The sequence below is a fragment of the Salvelinus alpinus genome, chromosome 2 (assembly GCF_045679555.1).
Source record: "Salvelinus alpinus chromosome 2, SLU_Salpinus.1, whole genome shotgun sequence".
In the NCBI taxonomy this organism is placed as follows: Eukaryota; Metazoa; Chordata; class Actinopteri; order Salmoniformes; family Salmonidae; genus Salvelinus; species Salvelinus alpinus.
Window position 1 is genome coordinate 46905348 of NC_092087.1, and position 20270 is coordinate 46925617.

The 20270-nt window shown below is 45.8% G+C and overlaps 1 protein-coding gene across 11 annotated transcripts in view; it reads left to right on the top strand.

Moving 5' to 3' along the window:
- Window positions 1-20270, top strand: part of LOC139563527 (pleckstrin homology domain-containing family A member 6-like) — a 165151-nt gene that overhangs the window by 44462 nt on the left and 100419 nt on the right. For 2 of the 11 annotated variants that reach the window (XM_071382332.1, XM_071382349.1), the window contains exon 3: window positions 10639-10732. The exons of 6 other annotated variants lie outside the window; for them this stretch is intronic. Coding sequence is in view for 1 of the 5 variants with exons in the window: in XM_071382270.1 (XP_071238371.1) it covers window positions 9581-9600 (20 nt within the window). In the remaining 4 variants the exon portion in view is untranslated. Of the gene's footprint in view, window positions 1-9438; window positions 9601-10638; window positions 10733-20270 lie in introns of those variants that run through there. 3 more of the 11 variants (XM_071382340.1, XM_071382270.1, XM_071382357.1) reach the window with 3 other exon arrangements.

Here is a 20270-nt window from a genome sequence, read left to right on the forward strand (position 1 = left end):
TGTGTGTGTGTGTGTGTGTGTGTGTGTGTGTGTGTGTGTGTGTGTGTGTGTGTGTGTGTGTGTGTGTGTGTGTGTGTGTGTGTGTGTGTGTGTGTGTGTGTGTGTGTGTGTGTGTGTGAGGGAATGCCCGCCATGAGGGCACCATTTCCTGTTTCACTGCCAGCTCCTGAAAGACCAATTTATACCTTGACTTTCGGGAAGAATCTTCTGCTGCTCAGGCAGATTTCCAGATTATTTGGTGAGGGGAACAGGCAACAACCCCCCACTGGGGACAGAACCTGTCTTTCTTTAGATAGAACCACTTGACTTATTGCTGTGTTTATCCAACTAGGTCTCACAGTCTCACATCAGAATTAGACGTTCATCCATGTTTCTCAAATTTGCTGTTTGCCATAATTTAAAATAAATCTCAAAAACAACTTTCTATCGCTGGATTAGAATTGGCAACCTTTGGAATCAGAGGCAGATGGTGTCGCCTGTCCAAAGTCCCCGTACACAACGCAAAATGAAACCTACTTGAAGGTAACACTGCTGCCCCTAGTGGCCGGTTTCCACGTCATCTCCCGACGTCCTCAGACATGGACGGACGTCGAACACTGACTTGTATCACGGGTGTCCTGGCTGGTTTCATCACATTTACATTACATTTAAGTCATTTAGCAGACGCTCTTATCCAGAGCGACTTACAAATTGGTGATCACCATAAAAAGAGCTCTTGGCGTCATGTGCTGCCCATGTTTTCATCCAAAGCCCTGGTGGTTCAGCCTATAGTGATTGAGTGGTCTAACCAAACAAAGAAAGCAGTGAGGTAGAGAGAATGGGCCCTGGTAAAAAGTAGCGAATAGGGTATGTTTTACATTTACATGTAGTCATTTAGCAGACGCTCTTATCCAGAATGACTGACATTCATCTTAAGATAGCTAGGTGGGACAAACACATATCACAGGCATAGAAAGTACATAGAAAGAAAGCCAAGTATTTTATACTGTATTTGAGATTCTTCAAAGTAGCCACCCTTTGCCTTGATGACAGCTTTGCACACTCTTGGCATTCTCTCAACCAGCTTCATGAGGTAGTCCTCTGGAAACTATTTCAATTATTTAACAGGTGTGCCTTGTTAAAAGTGAATTTGTGGAATTTCTTTACTTCTTAATGCGTTGGAGCCCAATCATTTGTGTTGTGATAAGGTCGGGGTGGTATACAGGAGATAGCCCTATTTGGTAAAAGACCAAGTCCATCTTATGCCAAGAACAGCTCAAATAAGCAAAGAGAAACGACAGTCCATCATTACTTTAAGACATGAAGGTCAGTCGATCTGTACATTTTCACGAACTTTGAAGTGCAGTCGCAGAGACCATCAAGCGCTATGATGAAACTGGCTCTCATAAGGACCATCACAGGAAAGGAAGACACAGAGTTACCTGCAGAGGATACGTTCATTAGAGTTACCAGCATCAGAAATTGCAGTCCAAATAAATGCTTCACAGAGTTCAAGTAACAGACACATCTCATCATCAACTGTTCAGAGGAAACTGCGTGAATCATGCCTTCATGGTCAAATTACTGCAAAGAAACCACTACTAAAGGACAAAAATAATAATAAGGTACTTGCTTTAGCCAAGAAACACGAGCAATGGATATTAGACTGGTGGAAATCTGTCCTTTGGTCTGATTTGTCCAAATTTGAGATTTTTGGTTCCAACCGCCGTGTCATTGTGAGATGCAGAGTAGGTGAACGGATGATCTCCGCATGTGTGGTTCCCACCGTGAAGCATGGAGGAGGAGGTGTGATGATGTGGGAGTGCTTTGCAGGTGACACTGTCAGTGATTTATTTATAATTGAAGGCACACTTAACCAGCATGGCTACCACAGCATTCTGCAGTGATATTCAACAGGACAATGACCCAACACACCTCCAGGCTGTGTAAGGGCTATTTGACCAAGAAGGAGAGTGATGGGGTGCTGTATCAGATGACCTGACCTCCACAATAACCCGACCTCAACCCAATTGAGATGGTTTGGGATGAGTTGGACCGCAGAGTGAAAGAAAAGCAGCCAACAAGTGCTCAGCATATGAAGGGACTCATTCAAGACTGTTTGAAAAGCATTCCAAGTGAAGCTGATTGAGATAATGTAAAGAGTGTGCAAAGCTGTCATCAAGACAAAGGGTGGCTACTTTGAAGAATCTGAAATATAAAATATATTTTGATTTGTTTAACACTTTTTCGGTGACTACGTGATTCCATATGTGTTATTTCATAGTTTTGATGTCTTCACTATTATTATACAATGTAGAAAATAGTAATAATAAAGAAAAACCCTTGAATGAGTAGGTGTGTCCAAACTTTTGACTGGTACTGTACAAATGTTTACAATTTTTGTTACAATTTTTTTGGGGGTGCGGGGTTCGATGTGAAGAGGAGTATTATTTAAGATACTGTTTGAAGAGGTAGGGTTTCAGAAGTTTTCGGATGATGGGCAGGGACTCTGCTGTCCTAGCTTCAGGGGGAAGCTGGTTCCACTATTGGGGTGCCAGGACAGAGAAGAGCTTGGACTGGGCTGAGCGGGAGCTGCCCTCCTGTAGAGGTGGGATGGCTAAGACACCTGAGGTGGCAGAACAGAGTGTTCTTGCTGTTCCGTATGTAAGCACCATGGTCTTGTAGTGGATGCGCACTTCGACTGGAAGCCAGTGGAGTGTGCGGAGGAGCGGGGTGACATGACAGAACTTGGGAACGTTTAAAACCAGGTGGGCTGCAGCGTTCTGGATAAGTTGCAGGGGTTTGATGGTACAAGCGGGGAGCCCAGCCAACAGAGAGTTGCAGTAGTCCAGACGGGAGAGGACAAGTGCCTGGATTAGGACCTCCACCGCTTCCTGTGTGTGGTAGGGTCGTACTCTACGGATGTTGTAAAGCATGAAACTGCAAGAGAGAATGACAGGTTGTTGTCCAGGGTCATGCCAAGGTTCTTTGCACTCTGGGAGGGCGACACTGTGGAGTTGTCAACCGTGATGGAGAGGTCTTTGAGTTCCGTCTTGACGAGGTTGAGCTTGAGGTGGTTGGCTGACAGCCAAGTTGAGATATCTGCCAGGCACGCAGGGATGCATGTTGCCACCTGGGTGTCAGAAGGGGGGAAGGAGAAAAGTAGTTGACTGTGATCCGCATAGCAATGATAGGAGAGACCATGGATATGATTGAGCCGAGTGACTTGGTGTATAGAGAGAAGAGGAGAGGGCCTAGAACCGAGCCCTGGGGGATACCAGTAGTCAGAGTATGTGTTGCAGACAAAGATTCTCTCCACGTCACCTGGTAGGAGCGGCCTGCCAGGTAGGATGCAATCCAAGAGTGTTCAGAGCCTGAGATGCCCAGCTCTGAGAAGGTGGAGAGGAGGATCTGATGGTTCACGGTGTCAAAGGCAGCGGATAGATCTAGGAGGATGAAAACAGAGGAGAGAGTCAGCTTTGGCAGTGCGGAGAGCCTCTGTGACACAGAGAAGAGCAGACTCGGACGAGTGACCCGTCTTGAAGCCTGACTGGTTTGGGTCAAGAAGATCGTTCTTAGAGAGATAACGAGAAAGTTGATCAGATACAGCAGATACAGTGTTTTAGAAAGAAAAGAAAGAAGGGATACAGGTCTATAGTTTTTGCCATCAGTTGAGTCGAGTGTTAGTTTCTTGAGGAGGAGAGCAATTTGGGCCTTTTTGAAGTCAGTGGGGACGCAGCCAGTGGTCAGGGATGAGTTGAGGGAAGTGAGGAATGAGAGAAGGTCTCCAGAGATGTTCTGGAGAAGGGAGGAGGGGATGGGGTCGAGCAGCCAGGTTGTCAGGCGGCAAGACTTCACTAGTCACAAGATGTCATCTGGAGAGAGAGGGGAGAAAGAGGTCAAGGTCGTAGTGTAGTTCTGTGTGAGTGAGACCAGTGGACTCAATAGGCAGAGTAAATGAGTAGCGGATGTCATCAACCTTTTTTCCAAAGTGGTTAACAAAGTCGTCGGCAGAGAGGGAGGAGGGAGAGGGAGGGGAGGGAAGACTAAGGAGGGAGGAGAAGGTGGAAAATAGTTTCCTAGAGAAATTTAGAGTGGTAGAAAGTGGCTTTAGCAGAGGACACAGAGGAAGGTAGGTAGATGGTAGAAAGGACGGAGTCTGTTACCATTTGGGATGCACCCCAGGTCAGATCTAGCCTTCCCACACCTCCCACATGGAACCTTTTAAAACAGGGCTTCCCAAACTGAATTCAGGACCCACTAGTGGACCCTGCTGGCCACATGTGGGTTGTTACTAAAGACCCGTTTTGTTTATTTGTTGGGTCACATGAAAATGAAAAAGGCTTTAGGAGGTTAAGAGTGGGTAGGCGGAAGTGGCTACGGTTAACTGGTTATGATGTGGGAAAGAACTTAACCAAAGAGCTGCAGACTGTGGGAGGACATTTTAATTACAGTACTAAAAACGTCAGCTAGGCTATATAAGAGCACTGCTGGTTGTCTTCACTGCCCTCTGAGAACCACACACTTAGAACGTCCTCAGACCCAAACCGAGTTATGATTACCGATTACCACTCAGAACCCTGCCCCACCCTGCACTAATTAGAGCCTAGAGTACAGTGTGCTTGTGTGTGTGTGTGAGTTCGTGCATGCGTGTGTGTGTCATCGGACCCCCCCCTCTATCTCACACCTATTAGTGTAATTATGAGTCTAACGCTAAATTGTCAACGCCTGCAGGTCCACAAAGAGAAGAAGAAAGAGAGGAAAAGAGGGATGATTGAATAGACAAACAGAGCTCACAGCTCATAGCTGTGTAGTGAGTCACACATTAGGCCAGCAGCAACCTGTTATGGCCAGTCCCAGTCTGTCTGTCTCTAGGGAGACAGGGATGGAGAGGAGGATGAGGGGAGGAGAAGAATAGAGGAAAGAGGAGGAGGATAAAGGGAAGGTGGAGTGAAGGAGAATAGAGACATCAAACAGATAATAAGAGGGGAGGGGGAGAGGAGGAGTTTAGAGGAGAGAGGAGGAGGATGGGGTAGTTTGTGTGTGTGTGTGTGTGTGTGTGTGTGTGTGTGTGTGTGTGTGTGTGTGTGTGTGTGTGTGTGTGTGTGTGTGTGTGTGTGTGTGTGTGTGTGTGTGTGTGTGTGTGTGTGTGTGTGTGTGTGTGTGTGTGTGTGTGTGTGTGTGTGCTTTTTGGATTTTGAACACCAGGAGGAAGACAGGTCTTTTGTTACAACATGATGGCCTGTGGCTATGGAATAAGTGGGTGATGACAACCAAATTCAACGTCAGCTTCTAACTGGGTTATGATGTCTCAGCGACATGGTCAGTATTGTGGCGACAGGGTGTACGTGTTGACCTCTTAGAGGAGAGAAAAGAACTCACACACACGCAGGAGGAGTCACGTGGTATTACAGCATTATGCACACCTTACCCGAACTACTCTCTCACAGCAGTGATATGCATCTGTGTGTTTGCGTGTTTCCGTGTGTGTGTGTTTCCGTCGGTGTGTGTGTGTGTGTGTTCAGAGGGACCGCCGTCTCCAGCTGTATGACGTTGAGATGACCACACATTCCTGTAGTTCCAGAAACCTGTCTCTACCTGTTCCACACTCAGCAGGAGAGGATGACCCCTCCCTCACTCCCTCGCCTTCTCCTCCCTCCACCTCCACCCGTACTCCCTCTTCTTCCTTTAAACATAATATAGGCCTTCAGCATGTCCTGCAGTAAGGTAGTTATCACAAGCCACGGTGAGATAGACCGTGCTTAATATATTACACCTGTATCAGAACCTTCATTTTACACTGTAAAAAGCCTTGTGCCCCCTCAAGGCTTAATGAGAGAACGCAGCGGGTGTGTGTGTGCATGTGTGCATTTGTGTGTGTGCGTAATTACGAACGCCCCGTGACTGTCTGAAACCCACACAGTGAGCGGACACACGTTTGCCTTGCGGTTGTGTTGCTCTACAGATTAGCACTAAATTAACACCTAATGGTCGGCAGAGAAAACAAAGGATGGGGCCCTGGAATGTTATAATTGGCCAGGGAGAAGGGGAGAAGGGGGGGAGAGGACGGAAAAAGGAAAGAACGAGAAAAGGAGGAGATTTGTGGCTCTCTGGGTGCTATTGAATCCCAAAGGAGAGGGACGGAGAGAGGAAGGAAGAATAGAAAGAGAGAGAGACCTCAGGCTGTGGTGTGGTCAGACTGTCATAAATCAAGGTTTAGGTATGTGTGTTTGTGTGTGCATGTGTGTGTGTGTGTGTGTTTGTGTGTGTATGTATGCGTGTGTATCAAAACAGCTCGCGAAACATTCTTACTTAAGTTGATTTGAAGTTGGGTCACTGACTGGTGAAGGTTCACGAGGCCAAGCATCTGTATGGAGATTCGGATCTTCTGTGGTAAAGGCTGACGAATAAGGCCTGTTGTGTTATTGTGAATCCAAATAAAGTAATATGTTTACAACGACAGTGAAGTGTTCCATGTCTATAGTCTGGCTATTGATGGAGTCACTGTTGCAACATCGGTATGTGTGTGTGTGTGTGTGTGTGTGTGTGTGTGTGTGTGTGTGTGTGTGTGTGTGTGTGTGTGTGTGTGTGTGTGTGTGTGTGTGTGTCCGTGCGCGTGTGTGTGTGTCCGTGCACGTGTGTGTGCATGCTGTATATATGTCTGTGGGGACAATGAACGGTCGGGTCATTTTTAATCAGGTCAGCGGAGACTGTCCATCTGCACTGTCTCATAATTCACCCTGTTCAGATAGGACCGATACTCTTTCAACGCTCCTTTCGTTCCTCGTGGATGAAGTGTGTTTTAGCTCCTTGGCTCCATGGTGTTTTAGATGGATTCACAGACGTTGGGTTTCATTGTGATACACAGTCACTTTTGGCCTAGTGCATTACTCTACAGTATAGCTGACCAGAGGCTAGGAGGGCCTATCTAATATTGAAAGTGGCTTGCTTGATATAATGTTTGCTAGCTCTGGTCCAGGGAATGTGCACTAGCGACCTGGACCAGAGCTAAACAATAGCTAACGTTCTCAGCAAACAAAACAACAAATGGATTAGATAACTTGCAGCCTGGTTGGGAAATGCATGTTGTGTTCATGACCTGCTGATGGACTGTTGATATGGATCTCACGGTTGAATATGATTTAAGAGTGTTTCTTAAGGGATGTTGAAAAAAGAGGGGGGGGGGTCTGCCAAAGATGTGCGCAATTATATTTGCAACCAATTAGCAAAGTTCCTATACTACCAACGGAATGCAGTGCTTGCCATCGCTTTTGCTCATATATGGCAGAATTATAGACACTCACAGTAAACCTGGTGTTATTTTGGCTTTCTGCCATGCCTCACAAAAACAAACCTTGTAAACCTCTCCTCCCCTACCTCGTGTCGAAGATAACATCGTGGCCTGCTCTCATTTGGCAGTATCCCTCCCTGGCTTATGAATGAAGCAGAACACAACAGAGGCTATACACTCTGCATTCTGCCGGAGAGATAGTGAACGTTGGAAAATGGGCAGTGTCAATGAGAAACCGTCTCCACTAGTACAGCTGAGTCTTTGTGTGTGGGGAGCTCTTAGAAAACAGTGTAAAGGAAAACAGAACCATACTAGTGTGCCCTGGACTATCAGAGAGACCACAGTGAGTTACGTGGACAGGGCTGAGGAAGAGTTTGTATAGCGGGAATGACAAGCGGAGACAGTATCTCCAGGCTGTTGAGATTGAAGGTAATGCACTAGACTGGAGCTCTACATTGTGCTGCGTTTGACCACGTTAATGTTTCTTGCCACAGCTTAGTATTACTGGGCCGGAACCAATCAGAACCAACCGGAACCAATGACTAAGCTGTGGCAAGAAACGTTAACTGGTCACTCACAATGCAAAGCAATGTAGAGCTCCAGTCGAGTGCATTACCTTCCTACCAGTTATGTTGTACAAACCATTATAGTTTGAACGCCATGTGGCATCAGACTCAGAAGCCTTGCTGAGACAGGTGTGGTTAAGCTGTTGATTCTCCAAGGCCTCCCTAATGCAAAGATGAAGGGAAGGAGGGAAGGAGGGTTGAGACTGACATAGCACAGCTGGAAAGGAAGACAGAGCCGGAACAGAAGGAGTGGAACGATAGATGAAGAGAAGGAAGGAGGTGGAAGAGGAATAGAAAGATAGATGGGGAGTGTGAAACAGTAGAGAGGGGCATCTGTAATGCATTAAGGGTGTGTCTGTCTGTCTGCCTGTCTGCCTGTCTGCCTGTCTGCCTGTCTGCCTGTCTGCCTGCCTGCCTGCCTGTCTGTCTGCCTGTCTGCCTGCCTGCCTGCCTGCCTGCCTGCCTGTCGGTCGGTCGCTGTCTGGGACCTTCCACAGACTTTTGGAATACACAAACCTCAATGTGTGGGCCATATGATTTTATCACTCAGCGTTTGACCAAGCTTTTGGGATTCAACAAAGTCTTCAGAGTCCTTCAGAGTTGAGTATTTTGCCATTATGTAACATTCAGTAGCCCATTAGCGCAGTCCCACATGGATAATATGCATGTGTGGTGTGTGTCAGTGTGTGTGTACCTTGCCTTGGCTGTGAAGGTTACTTGATTAGGGGTGGCCTTGGGGTCGGGTTGAGTGTTTGGCGCAACAGATAGAGTGAGATGGGGGGGGGGGCGGGTGTTAAGCTGGCCTCTGACAAGAGTTCATGATTGGAAAGGAGAAGACAGGCAGAGGAGAGGCAGGGGAGTGAGGGAGCAGACAGGGACGAACGGATGGAGGGAGCAAGTGAAGGAGGGAGCAGATGGAGAGAAAGGTGGGAATGAGCGTTGTGCTTAAATACAGCTGTCTGCTCCTCTGGGAATGTAATCCATGTGTATGTGTCTGTGTGTTTGTGCACCTTGCCTTAGCTGTGTAGGGAATATAACCCATGTGTGTGCACCTTGCCTTAGCTGTGTAGGGAATATAACCCATGTGTGTGCACGAGTTCAGCTCAGGGAGAAAGAAAAAGATATTAGCCGCAAAGGAACGATTGTTTCTGCTCTCTGCCCTGTTTAAATTCCACTCATACTGGCCTCTGGACCCTGGCTCTGAGTCAACTGTCTGCAGAGAGGGACAGAGCGAGAGAGAAAGAGAGCGGGAGGGAGGGAGGGAGAGAGCGAGAGAGCGAGAGAGCGAGAGAGACAGAGAGAGAGAGAGAGAGAGAGAGAGAGAGAGAGAGAGAGAGAGAGAGAGAGAGAGAGAGAGAGAGAGAGAGAGAGAGAGAGAGAGAGAGAGAGAGAGAGAGAGAGAGAGAGAGAGAGAGAGAGAGAGAGAGAGAGAGAGAGAGAGAGAAAGAGATGCAAAAAGAGAGGGAGAGAAAGTGGGAAGGTGGAGGACATTGTGAGTTAAATAGCGAGGGGAGTAAGCGAGTGATAGAGTGAGAGAGGAGGGTAGAGTAAGTGAGAGGGGAGGGTAGAGTAAGTGAGAGGGGAGGGTAGAGTAAGTGAGAGGGTAATAAGAGAAAGAGAGGAGAGAGGGAGAAGAGAAAATAGTGGAAAGAGAGGGCAGAGCAGACTGCATTTCCAGACTGCGAGATAGGTGCATTAGACGGACAATCTACTGAGAGAGTTCAAGAGAGAAAGGAGGGGGATCATGGAGGAGTCAGCAGTGAGGTAGGTCTGTCTTCATTCTGCTCTTGCACTATATATACAAAAGTATGTGGACACCCCTTCAAATTGGTGGATTCGGCTATTTCAGCCACACCAGTTGCTGACAGGTGTATAAAATCGAGCACCCATCCATGCAATCTCCATAGACAAACATTGGCAGTAGAATGGCCTTACTGAAGAGCTCAGTGACTTTCAACGGGGCACCGTCATAGAGGAGGCTGGAGAGCGTAGATTTAGGAGGACAGGCTCATCGTAACGGTGGGACTGGAATTAATGGAAAGATACTCAAGACAATTATTGCACAATTTAATTTATTCCATCCCAGTCATTACAATGAGCCTGTTCTCCTTGATCTCTGCCCACCAGCCACCACTGACACAAACACATGTAAACCCCTAATCACCCGGTCATGTACAGTCATGAAGATACTTACATGCATACCTATGCACACTCACACGTCACGGATGCACACACAGACAAAACAAACTGTATCTGTTTGTGATGCAACCGTAGCCACGATAGAGGAGACCACGTGGACTCAATGAGAGAGAGGTGTGTGGGTATCTATGATAAACCAGGTCAGCAGTAGTGAGTGGTAGAGCATGTTAATAGTTGACCAGGTGATTGTGAACTTGCCTCCTATCTAGCTGTTCTGTTCAAGGTTTCCTTTGCTATACCTGCTCTGGCCTTCATGTCAGCAGATATCATGGTAGAGTCTGTGTCCCCAATGTACTACCAACTGTTTTTAGTCGGGACACGGATCTGGTTCTGGATCCGGACCCCCAGTCTGCCTGTTGAGTGCGGCTGGACGAGGTCATCTGTATGGAGATCTTACAGTAATAAAGTGACCAATCAATGGCTAGCGGCCAGTCAATGGCATTTACTGAGTGCCAATGGGCTTCAGGACCAAGAATCATCGATCCATTGGTCTTTCCTGGAGATCCATTGTGACCACCCCCTGTCAGACTGACTAGTGATGTTACTGAGGGTGATAAGATAGTTATTCTCCCTGACCTCTTGTTTTTGTGGCTGGGTTCAAAGGTCAAGGGAAGGACTCCTGCCTGACTGAACCTGCTGTGAACCTACGCACAACACGGAGGCACAGACGTGCACAGACACACTCACACCAGTGGAGGTTTGTGCCGTTTAAGATGAGGGAAGATGATAATTTTTGTTTCTATTACAGCATGTTGGATGACTGCCATTCATATTCCATTCACACAGTTCAATGTAACATCGATAGGTTTAGGCTACTACACGATACTAGAATATTCCCTGTACCCATCATGAGGTTGCGGCGACCTAGCCTATGAATGACGTTTACAACGTAGGTGCACAGGTCGAGAACATTTTGAGTAATCAAGGTGACAGACTGTGACACGTTCTATACCACCTTGCACACTCTTGCCTACATCTAGCTGATCTAGGGTGTAATCATTAGTCCAACAGTTGTAAACAAGTATTTCTATTGGACAAATTCAGGTATGTTTATTCCATTTACTTCCATTTAAGAAATGTTTTTCAACAGAATCGGCGCAATGAATACACCCCTGATCACACGCAAACACAGTTCACTTTCATAGCAGCCACATGTAAACAGCTCATTGTATATATAATTCCTTCTTGCATCTATTTACGCGCTCTCCTCCTCTCACCCTTTCCCATTCGCTCGTGGACTTCAGTGCACAACACATCAGTTGTCTGTTACCAGGAAGAAAAAAAAAAAATTCTAAGCCAAACCTTCATATCATGAACGCTAACCACTACACACAGCCTACATTGTTGGCACGTCATAGTCAACATATGTACTAGAACTAACGCGTTAGTAAACCCACTACATTCATATAGTAGTATAGTATGCTTACTTACTTACTTTATTGTGTACTTCATATTTCCTATTCTATTTCTAGTGTTTTTTTTATAGTAATACATTGTTATTGATTATTGCATTGTTGGGTTTTGAGTTTGCAAGAAAGGCATTTCACTGTACTTGTGCATGTGACTAAAACTTAAATCATGCAGTACAGTGTATAGTCAGCAGCAAGCAGTTTAGCAGTTATACTGGCGAGCCCCAGTGGCAATAAATTACTAAAACCAAAAGCTTACCTTGACTTGGAGGAGTTACAGTGTTGGATAGCCATAGCCAGCTAGATAACATAGTATAGTAGTAGTATCCCTCTCTGTTTGAGCCAGGTTTTTGAGTAGGCTAGTAAGTGAAGAAATATATACTACAAAATATCTCTCTCTCTCTCTCTCTCTCTCTCTCTCTCTCTCCTTCATTTTGGAAGAAATGAGTTTGTTCAAAACTTTTCACCTATTTTCTAAGTACTAGATTCATTCTCTGATCCTTTGATTGGGTGGACAACATGTCAGTTCATGCTGCAAGAGCTCAGATAGGTTGGAGGAATCCTTCGGAAGTTGTCATAATTACTGTGTAAGTCTATGGAAGGGGTGAGAATCATGAGCCTTCTAGGTTTTGTATTGAAGTCAATGTACCCAGAGGAGGACAGAAGCTAGCTGTCCTCCGGCTACACCATGGTGCTACCCCACAGAGTGCTCCTGAGGCTACTGTAGAACTTCATTGCAAAACAGTGAATATGCACTATGGAGGGTGAGAGTGTTTTAGAGGAGTGGGTGAGAGGAGAGGATGAGGGCTCTAGGGGAGGGTTGAGATGGGAAGCTGGGTTGTCAGAGATGAGGGAGGGAGTCTCTCTTCCACCAGGACGTTTTCTTGGCAAACAGAGAGAGGAGACCGGCCTGTTTTTCCTGGAGGAATTCCTCTACTTCAAACAGAGAGAGAGAGAAAGAGCAGGAGAGAGGGAGGGAGAGGGAGAGGGAGAGAGAGAGAAGTAAGGGAAGCGTGTGATAAAGATAAAGCTTAGACTCAGTTCACCCACAATAAAGTTCAAGAAGAGGAAAGGGTGACAGACTTTTGACTTCTCCAAGTGAAACCAGGAATTCATTTTAATTCAGCTCTATTTGCACTGTGCCTCAAGTCATGTATCACTCTATGACTAACAAAGGGCACATGCCTGTTTCCTTCAAAGTGAGGCCAAACACAACAATGGTATAGTACAAAACATATAGGCTGAGAACTGTGAGAAACATAGAAAAGGACCAGATCCTATAGGTGGAACCCGTCCTTCTCTCAACCAATCCAGGACAAGTATGGCGTTTGATTCTCTACCTTCCTTCTCCTCTATGGGTCAGTGCTCTGGCTGGGACTGTTTGAATGATTTGTTGACAGGTGAGCAGGAAGCTGACACATGATCACATGTCACTTCCTGTTCAAATCTCACCTGAGGGTTCAGAGAGGACATTCACCTGAGCAAGTGGAAGAACGCACGCACACACACACGCACATACACACGCACACACACACACACACACACACACACACACACACACACACACACACACACACACACACACACACACACACACACACACACACACACACACACACACACACACACACACACACACACACACACACACACACACACACACACACACACACACACACACACACACACACACACCTCTGTCTCTCTACAGTAGTATGTAGTCTGTGTATGTGCCGTGTGGGGCCTCTCTGGCGTTGTGCCTCAGTATTCTCGTCTGTGGAGTTAACGAGAGCCTGAGTGTGCCGATGGAGAAAGAGAGTGGAGACAGAGTCAGGGATAGAGAGACGGATGGGGGATTTTATGGCCTGGAATGTTCCGGCATGGTCCCTCTGCAGCTGGAATGTACCGGCAACGCCCCTTCGTAGCTGGAATGTGTGCTTAACGGGAATATTTCCTCTGCAAAACCGGGAATGGGATGAAAATAATCCAGCTCTTTGAGAGTTTTGGGACTTTAAGGTTCCATCTGCCAAATGAGGATTCTGAAATAATTGGTTTTAAAGTTCCAAACCCTCATTGGTTTGAATGGTGCCAGCAATTGTTATATTGTATTCTTTTGAACGTAACCACATGAATCGTGGTATCTAGAGTAATATGTCAATAACTCAATCATTTGGATCAAAATGCAGCATAACCTGATAGTGCCAGGCTCTCTCGACTTCTGGCAGGATGTATTAGCTTCCAAGAGAGCATTCTAGAACTTGATTTTGATCGTAGTAAGAACTTCAGTGAGACTGTGTGTTGTTCGGATGTCGTAGACAGCGTTGGCCTCAGTCTATTGGCCTCAGTCTATTGGCCTCAGTCTATTGGCCTCAGTCTATTGGCCTCAGTCTATTGGCCTCAGTCTATTGGCCTCAGTCTATTGGCCTGAGTCAATGCTGGTATGCTGTTGTGAAACGGTATGCTGTTGAATCCCTCCTGGAGGCCTGGGACTGGGGTTGGGAGAGGACGTGTTATGCACTGAGCTCACTGTGGGACTGCGGGAGGTCAAACAAGGAGCCAGAAAACTTGACGGCTGAAGAGTAGGCTGTCGCTTTGAGTGTATTGCTGATATCCCAGTATGTACGTTACTATATGATTAGAAAGGTAATCTCTCCATGTACATTATCTATGTCATAAATACATAGATTGTTGAAGTCCCCGTGTAACATTGGAAGCTTGCTATGAGCATTTATTTACATAAGCCACTGGGGTTCCCCTTGAAAGAGGTTTCCACTGTGAGACGCCACTCATTCAGACCAGTGCCAGAGGAAAGTCACAAATGCTCACACGCGCGTACGCACGAGCGCACACACCATAGCGCACCCGCACACAATCTTGCATGCACGTACACACACACACACGCACGCACGCACGCACGCACGCACGCACGCACGCACGCACGCACGCACGCACGCACGCACGCACGCACGCACGCACACACACACACACAAGTGGGCACAAGTGGGTCACGTTTGTTTAAGAGCCTCGCCACTGTGACCAAGCTGATTAGCTAGTGTGGTTGTGTCGGCGCTAGTAGCTAAGCTGTGCTGGATAAGCTTCTAATTGTAAAATGAACAGCAGGGGAATTCCTAAGAGACCCGCAAAATCACTCCTTTGTTTTAGCGCTCACTGAAACACATTGGGTCAGGAGGTTTACACATTTAGATGATGGAGGGGCCAATTTCCTCCAGTTCTATGTGAACGTAATCAGGGAAAGATGCTTCACGCTAGTTAGCCAGGCATTCAGCTCTGGAACAGTGGCCAAAAAAAGGAACCTCTGACTGATGTTATTCACCACAACCTGAGTTCAACTCTGACTCAAAGCAGCTCTATTATAGACTCCCATGCAACATCTAAATATCAAAGCCATTAATGGCTCCGGGAATAGACTTTGTACCAGAGTGGTTTGTGTAACGAGCACAGTGGAGACATTCTGAAGTGAATGTTACCGTTGACCGGTTTCTCTGTATTCATGCAATTTTTTTTTTTATCCTCATCCTCATTCTCATTCCTGGGTTGTTAGCAATGAGTTGAGTGTTCCACATGTTATCAGTGTGTTTGTTCTCTGTGTATCAGTGGCAGTGCAGCAGGCGTCTGGTTTATGTTAGTGGTTAGCTTCTATTGCTAACAGGGACGTTATACACTAATTAGCCTGCCTGAATGCATATCTGGCTGTCTTTAACTAAAGGCCAGGGCCAGTGGCCAGCCTCTCCTCCGAGTCCCCCTATCCTCACCTCCGCTTCCCCCTAGCTTCTCCTCCGTTTCCCCCTCTTTTATCCGAGATGGAAGATGCCTGCCTCCTCACTCTAGCTGCTGTTTAATCAGATCTGTTTCTTTCTCTCTTTCTCGCTCTCATCTCCATGTTGACACAGGGCTATAATTGGAAATGGGAGAGATTGAAGGGAGTCGGATATCCTCGTCACCGAGAGGAAGAGGGAGCGGAGCTAAAGAGGAGGCAGATTATATGCAATGTTCCTTTGCAGCCTTCTGATTTAATGTCATGTGGTGTTTAGAGGATGGAGGGATCATATGGTTTAGGTTTGACAGACAACCAACAGAACAGATGACTTGTTGTTGTACGTTCTATTCAGATACAGTATCACAGAGCCAGATACATTTTACAGATTAAAAGCATGTTTAAAACCTCTTAAACGTTAAGTCCCTTATTTTGTGGCCTTTGAGCGGTTCTGGACCAATTCCGACTGACATTTTTGTGTACGGAGCGCTCTGTGAATGGCGCGACATCAATTGCTGTACACTCCGTGAACTCGCTGGTTGTCCCGCTTCGCTCGTCGTTCTTTGCTCTCATCTGAGATGCAGAACGTGAAACCTAACACCTCATTTGCATAGGGACCACCACATCACATTTTCTGGCCTATCCAGACAAAGGATCGATATCCACTGCCTGTGAACCTCGCAGCTCCCCTTACAATGCGGCATATGAAACGGGAGACCCTAGAGATTGCAGCAAAAGCAGCCTCGCTGTGATCTTCTCAGAACCTGAAAAAATACAAAATAATTTTGTCGAATTTAAACAAGACCACGCCCTGCTTAAAGCTGAAGTTGTAACGAGCCAGCAGACATTTGAAGGACAGTGGGCAGAAAATACTCTGTCGTCAGTTATTAATGGTGCCAATTTTGTACTGTCACTAAGTATGATCATATTTATTTTACAGTTATAAGAAATGTGAAATATTATATATGTGAAATGTGAAAATGTAAGTCATTTATTATTTGATTGTTACTATATTTAGAAAGAATTTCAATCATTTCAAGCCCTGTTCCCACAATTTTGTTGAATAGGAAAAAAATATTTTTGTATCATATTTGTACTGTGTTCTTGAGCTTGTTTCTTCAAAAGTGGCTACACCTCAGCAATGTATAACTATTTTTACCAGTAAGGTGAGATCTTAATCTTTAGGATAGTATAAGCATGACTAGGTATTGTTTATGGCCCTCTAATTACTTTGGGGTATGTCTATTTAGGTGGAAATCGACATTTTTAAATCAACTCCCCTTTGAGTCCGGGAGTACAGTTCATCTGTGAAACTACAGAGTAGACCTTAGCCTTTCACACAGAAAAAGTAGACAGACAAATAATCCAACACGATAGCCAACACGGTCCCAGCGTTATATGAGCCCTTTCTCATTTTCTCTGGCAGTGTGAGTCAGCGCGATGAATAGGATGGGTCAAAACAGTAAATGTTCATTCCTTCATGGTTCTGTTTTGTCATGATGCTTCCCTCCTCCTCAGCCTCCCTGTCATCTTATCTAGGACCGTCTTGTTAGCTCTGTGAGGAGGTTGACAAACTCCAGCTGCGTTGGTCCAAGGAGTGATTTGTCAAAAACATTCCCAGGCCTGACCCTTATCCCTCTCTTAATCCATCTCTGCTTGTCAGAGATTAGCTAGATCTCTTTGTCTCGGTGGTATGCTGCCTTCCCGCCCCACTAACTAACTGGCCTCTAGATTTAGAGGATGAACTTGCCCATTGTTAGCACATTTCTGTGCCCAAATCAAATGGTAAAGTTGTGTTTGAGGATACTGAATCCCTGGGCCTCACTGCTAAACAAGGCAGAAAGCTGCATGTTAGCCAAAACAAGAATGGGTTTCGGCAATGGGTTTCTGGCTGGTGTGTGTGTGTGTGTGTGTGTGTGTGTGTGTGTGTGTGTGTGTGTGTGTGTGTGTGTGTGTGTGTGTGTGTGTGTGTGTGTGTGTGTGTGACTGGCTGGCATGACCCTGTCAGGGTAGGGCAGCTTAACGGTGGCCTGACTGTCAGGATGTTAGAGGAGGATTCCACTAGATGCTTAGCGAGGTCATCGGACAGACATGATCTGGAGGAGGTGACATACTGTATATAATAGACTGTACATGATGGACTGCTAAACTGATGAATGTCCTTGAATCATAGTGTATTGACAGAACGTGTTATTTAGTATACTTTAATAGACTGACATCACAAACAAAGTTATCTTCTAATCTAATCTTCTCCATTCTATTTGGCATCAAGAAAATAGTCTTCAAATGGTCTGTTTCTCATTTAAGGTTGCTACCCCTCTCTATTAGAAAAATTATCATTATCCGTGGTTATTTTTGCTCCTATCGCTCATTATCTGACATAATTCAGTCAATACTACGCATGCGGCATTAATACACTTAATAAAGGATATTATCTGGTAAACCTGACTGCTTTTTGGATACATCTACAGAGACTGGTGTTTGAAGTCCACCTAAGCCATGATAGATTGCTGACTCCTGTACTGTACTGAAATCCAGCCAGTCCACTCCTGTGTTGACGCCGCTCTGCATGCTGCTGGGCCTGCAGTTTAGGAACTCTACCCTCAAGTACACACACACACACACAATTGAGTTACTCCTTGTAATTAGAAAAGTGTGTGTGTGCGTGTGTGTTTGTATGTCTCTCTCTCTCTCTGTAGAGAGCAGCTTTCACTGAGTTTGTGAATGCACTGAGTGACACATTAGTCTATGATCTTAATCTAGCTGCCTCCAGAAACACATTGACTGCTGGGAGGATTTGCATTGATGTTAACATCGCTGATCAATAAAGTTAATTTAGATTAAGGTTTGGTGCTCCAGAGGTTCATCTACTTAGGTCATCAGTAAATGACAATGTCGACGGCGTGTTTGCAGTAGTTTGTTGCTTGTAGGCTACATTTTACACTGTTGGTTAACTCTTTTGAAGGCAGTGTGTGGTCAAAAAAAAAAATTGCTTTAGTACAGGGCTGTTCACTTCCGGTCTTGGAGGGCCGAAACACATCTGTTTTTTGTTTCTACCTGGTAGTTCATTCCACTCACCTCGTGTAGCAGGTCGGAATCAGTCCCTGATTAGAAGGAGGGGATGAAAACCAGAGGTTTGAGCTGTGAATGACAGTCAACCACACACTCCAGGATCCTATTCATTCATAATCCCCACTCACTGTTATCGGACCTAGATGGCTTTCAGCTTTCACAGTCATATCATGACAGTAGCAGTCGCAGTAGTGGTATCGGATCACTTTCCTCACAGCGTCCCGTTAAAAACACTCTGTCTGACTCACAAAAATGAGATGACACGGATACGTTGCTTGTTATGCTCTGCTCTGGACATCTACAGCTGATACTCTCTCTGAGACAATGGGACAGGAGCCTCGTCTCTCTCTCTCTCTCTCTCTCTCTCTCTCTCTCTCTCTCTCTCTCTCTCTCTCTCTCTCTCTCTCTCTCTCTCTCTCTCTCTCTCTCTCTCTCTCTCTCTCTCTCTCTCTCTCTCTCTCTCTCTCTCGCTCTCTCTCTAAGCAGAGCTGGGTTCTGTTTCAGTCGTGCTGCAGTGGTGCTGATTCAACACTAGAGGGCGCTAGTCTGCTCTAGAATGAGACGGTTCCACTCACTTGGTTTAATGTTCCAGTGTTGATATCAAAACCATTGGAATAGGTGAATCATTTCAAAATATGTAACAGTTGACACATAGAAAATAGTCTACAACATCTCATGAGCAAGACAATACAGAGTTCGACTTGAACATGGTCGTGTAGTTGCAAGTGCCATCTCCTCCAGCTAGAGCAGTGTGTTCACTACTCTTCTCTCCTGTCCTAGTGTGTAAGTGGATAGTAACCAGGCTGCGGTGCAGACTCACTCACCAGGGATGTTAACCTCGGTGCAAATCCTCCCAGCAGTTAATGTGTTTCTGTTTCCCTAACAAAAAGGATTTCAAACACCACATAGGGAATAGGGTGCCATTTGGGACTCTGTTGTCATCTTTAGATCTTCATATCCTCCTGCTATCAGATACAATATTGTGTTGTCTCAGACTTGGCACTCGGCACTCAGCTGCTGCCTTTATAACTGTTGGCAAGCGGGCTGTGGTCACGTGAATCTTATTTGAATCTCAATGATCTTATCTGCCTGCCTGCGTGTGTGTGTGTGTGTGTGTGTGTGTGTGTGTGTGTGTGTGTGTGTGTGTGTGTGTGTGTGTGTGTGTGGACTTGTTGCTGTTTGTGAATATATGTGTAGCCTACAACCACGTGTGTGCATACGTGCCTGTTTGTGAGATACTCTTGATGTGAATGTGTGACAAACCCAGCAACAGACTAGCCTAGTTCCCCTCCAGCCATAATGAAGTCCCACACTATGAAGTGTTTTGGAATAGATTATATGTTATTCATATGGTCATATTTCTGTCAGCAGTACAGCAATCCCATTAAAGAATCATGCAATTACCATTACTGTATTATAGGCTTGTGTTTGACCTTGTCTACCGATGGCGGTAATGTCTGACCCAGCTTACTACAGCAGAATACATTTGGTGCACAGCTCTAATATTTTTGTAGGCCAAATGTCATTTTGAATAAGGTTGCAGTATATGCTATGAAAGCAAACACATCCTCATGTCAGAGCTGGGTAACTGGCTATCTGTTTGTGCTGATTGAATTGATGTCTTATTATTCTGCTGTGCGGCCAATGGCCAGGCAAAATAAAACCTCCAATAGGGGATTGTTTGTGCACTGGCTTTTCATACGTTCATCCGTCATTGAGGGTGAGACTGACGGTCAAATCCTCAACCTCCACAGAGAAAGCCTTCTGTCGAGTGACAAGGAAATCGTAGGATCTCAGAAAGTGATACTGACAGGCAGAAATGTGGTGGCAGATAGTCTCTCTTTCTCTCTCTCTCTCTGTCTCTCTCCATATCTCCCTTTCTCTCTCTGAGGAGCCATACACATGTTTGCTATTAGACATTTCATTTCTCTGACAGCAGAACTCCCTTCAGACCTCCGAGGCTATCTGTCATCAGCTTG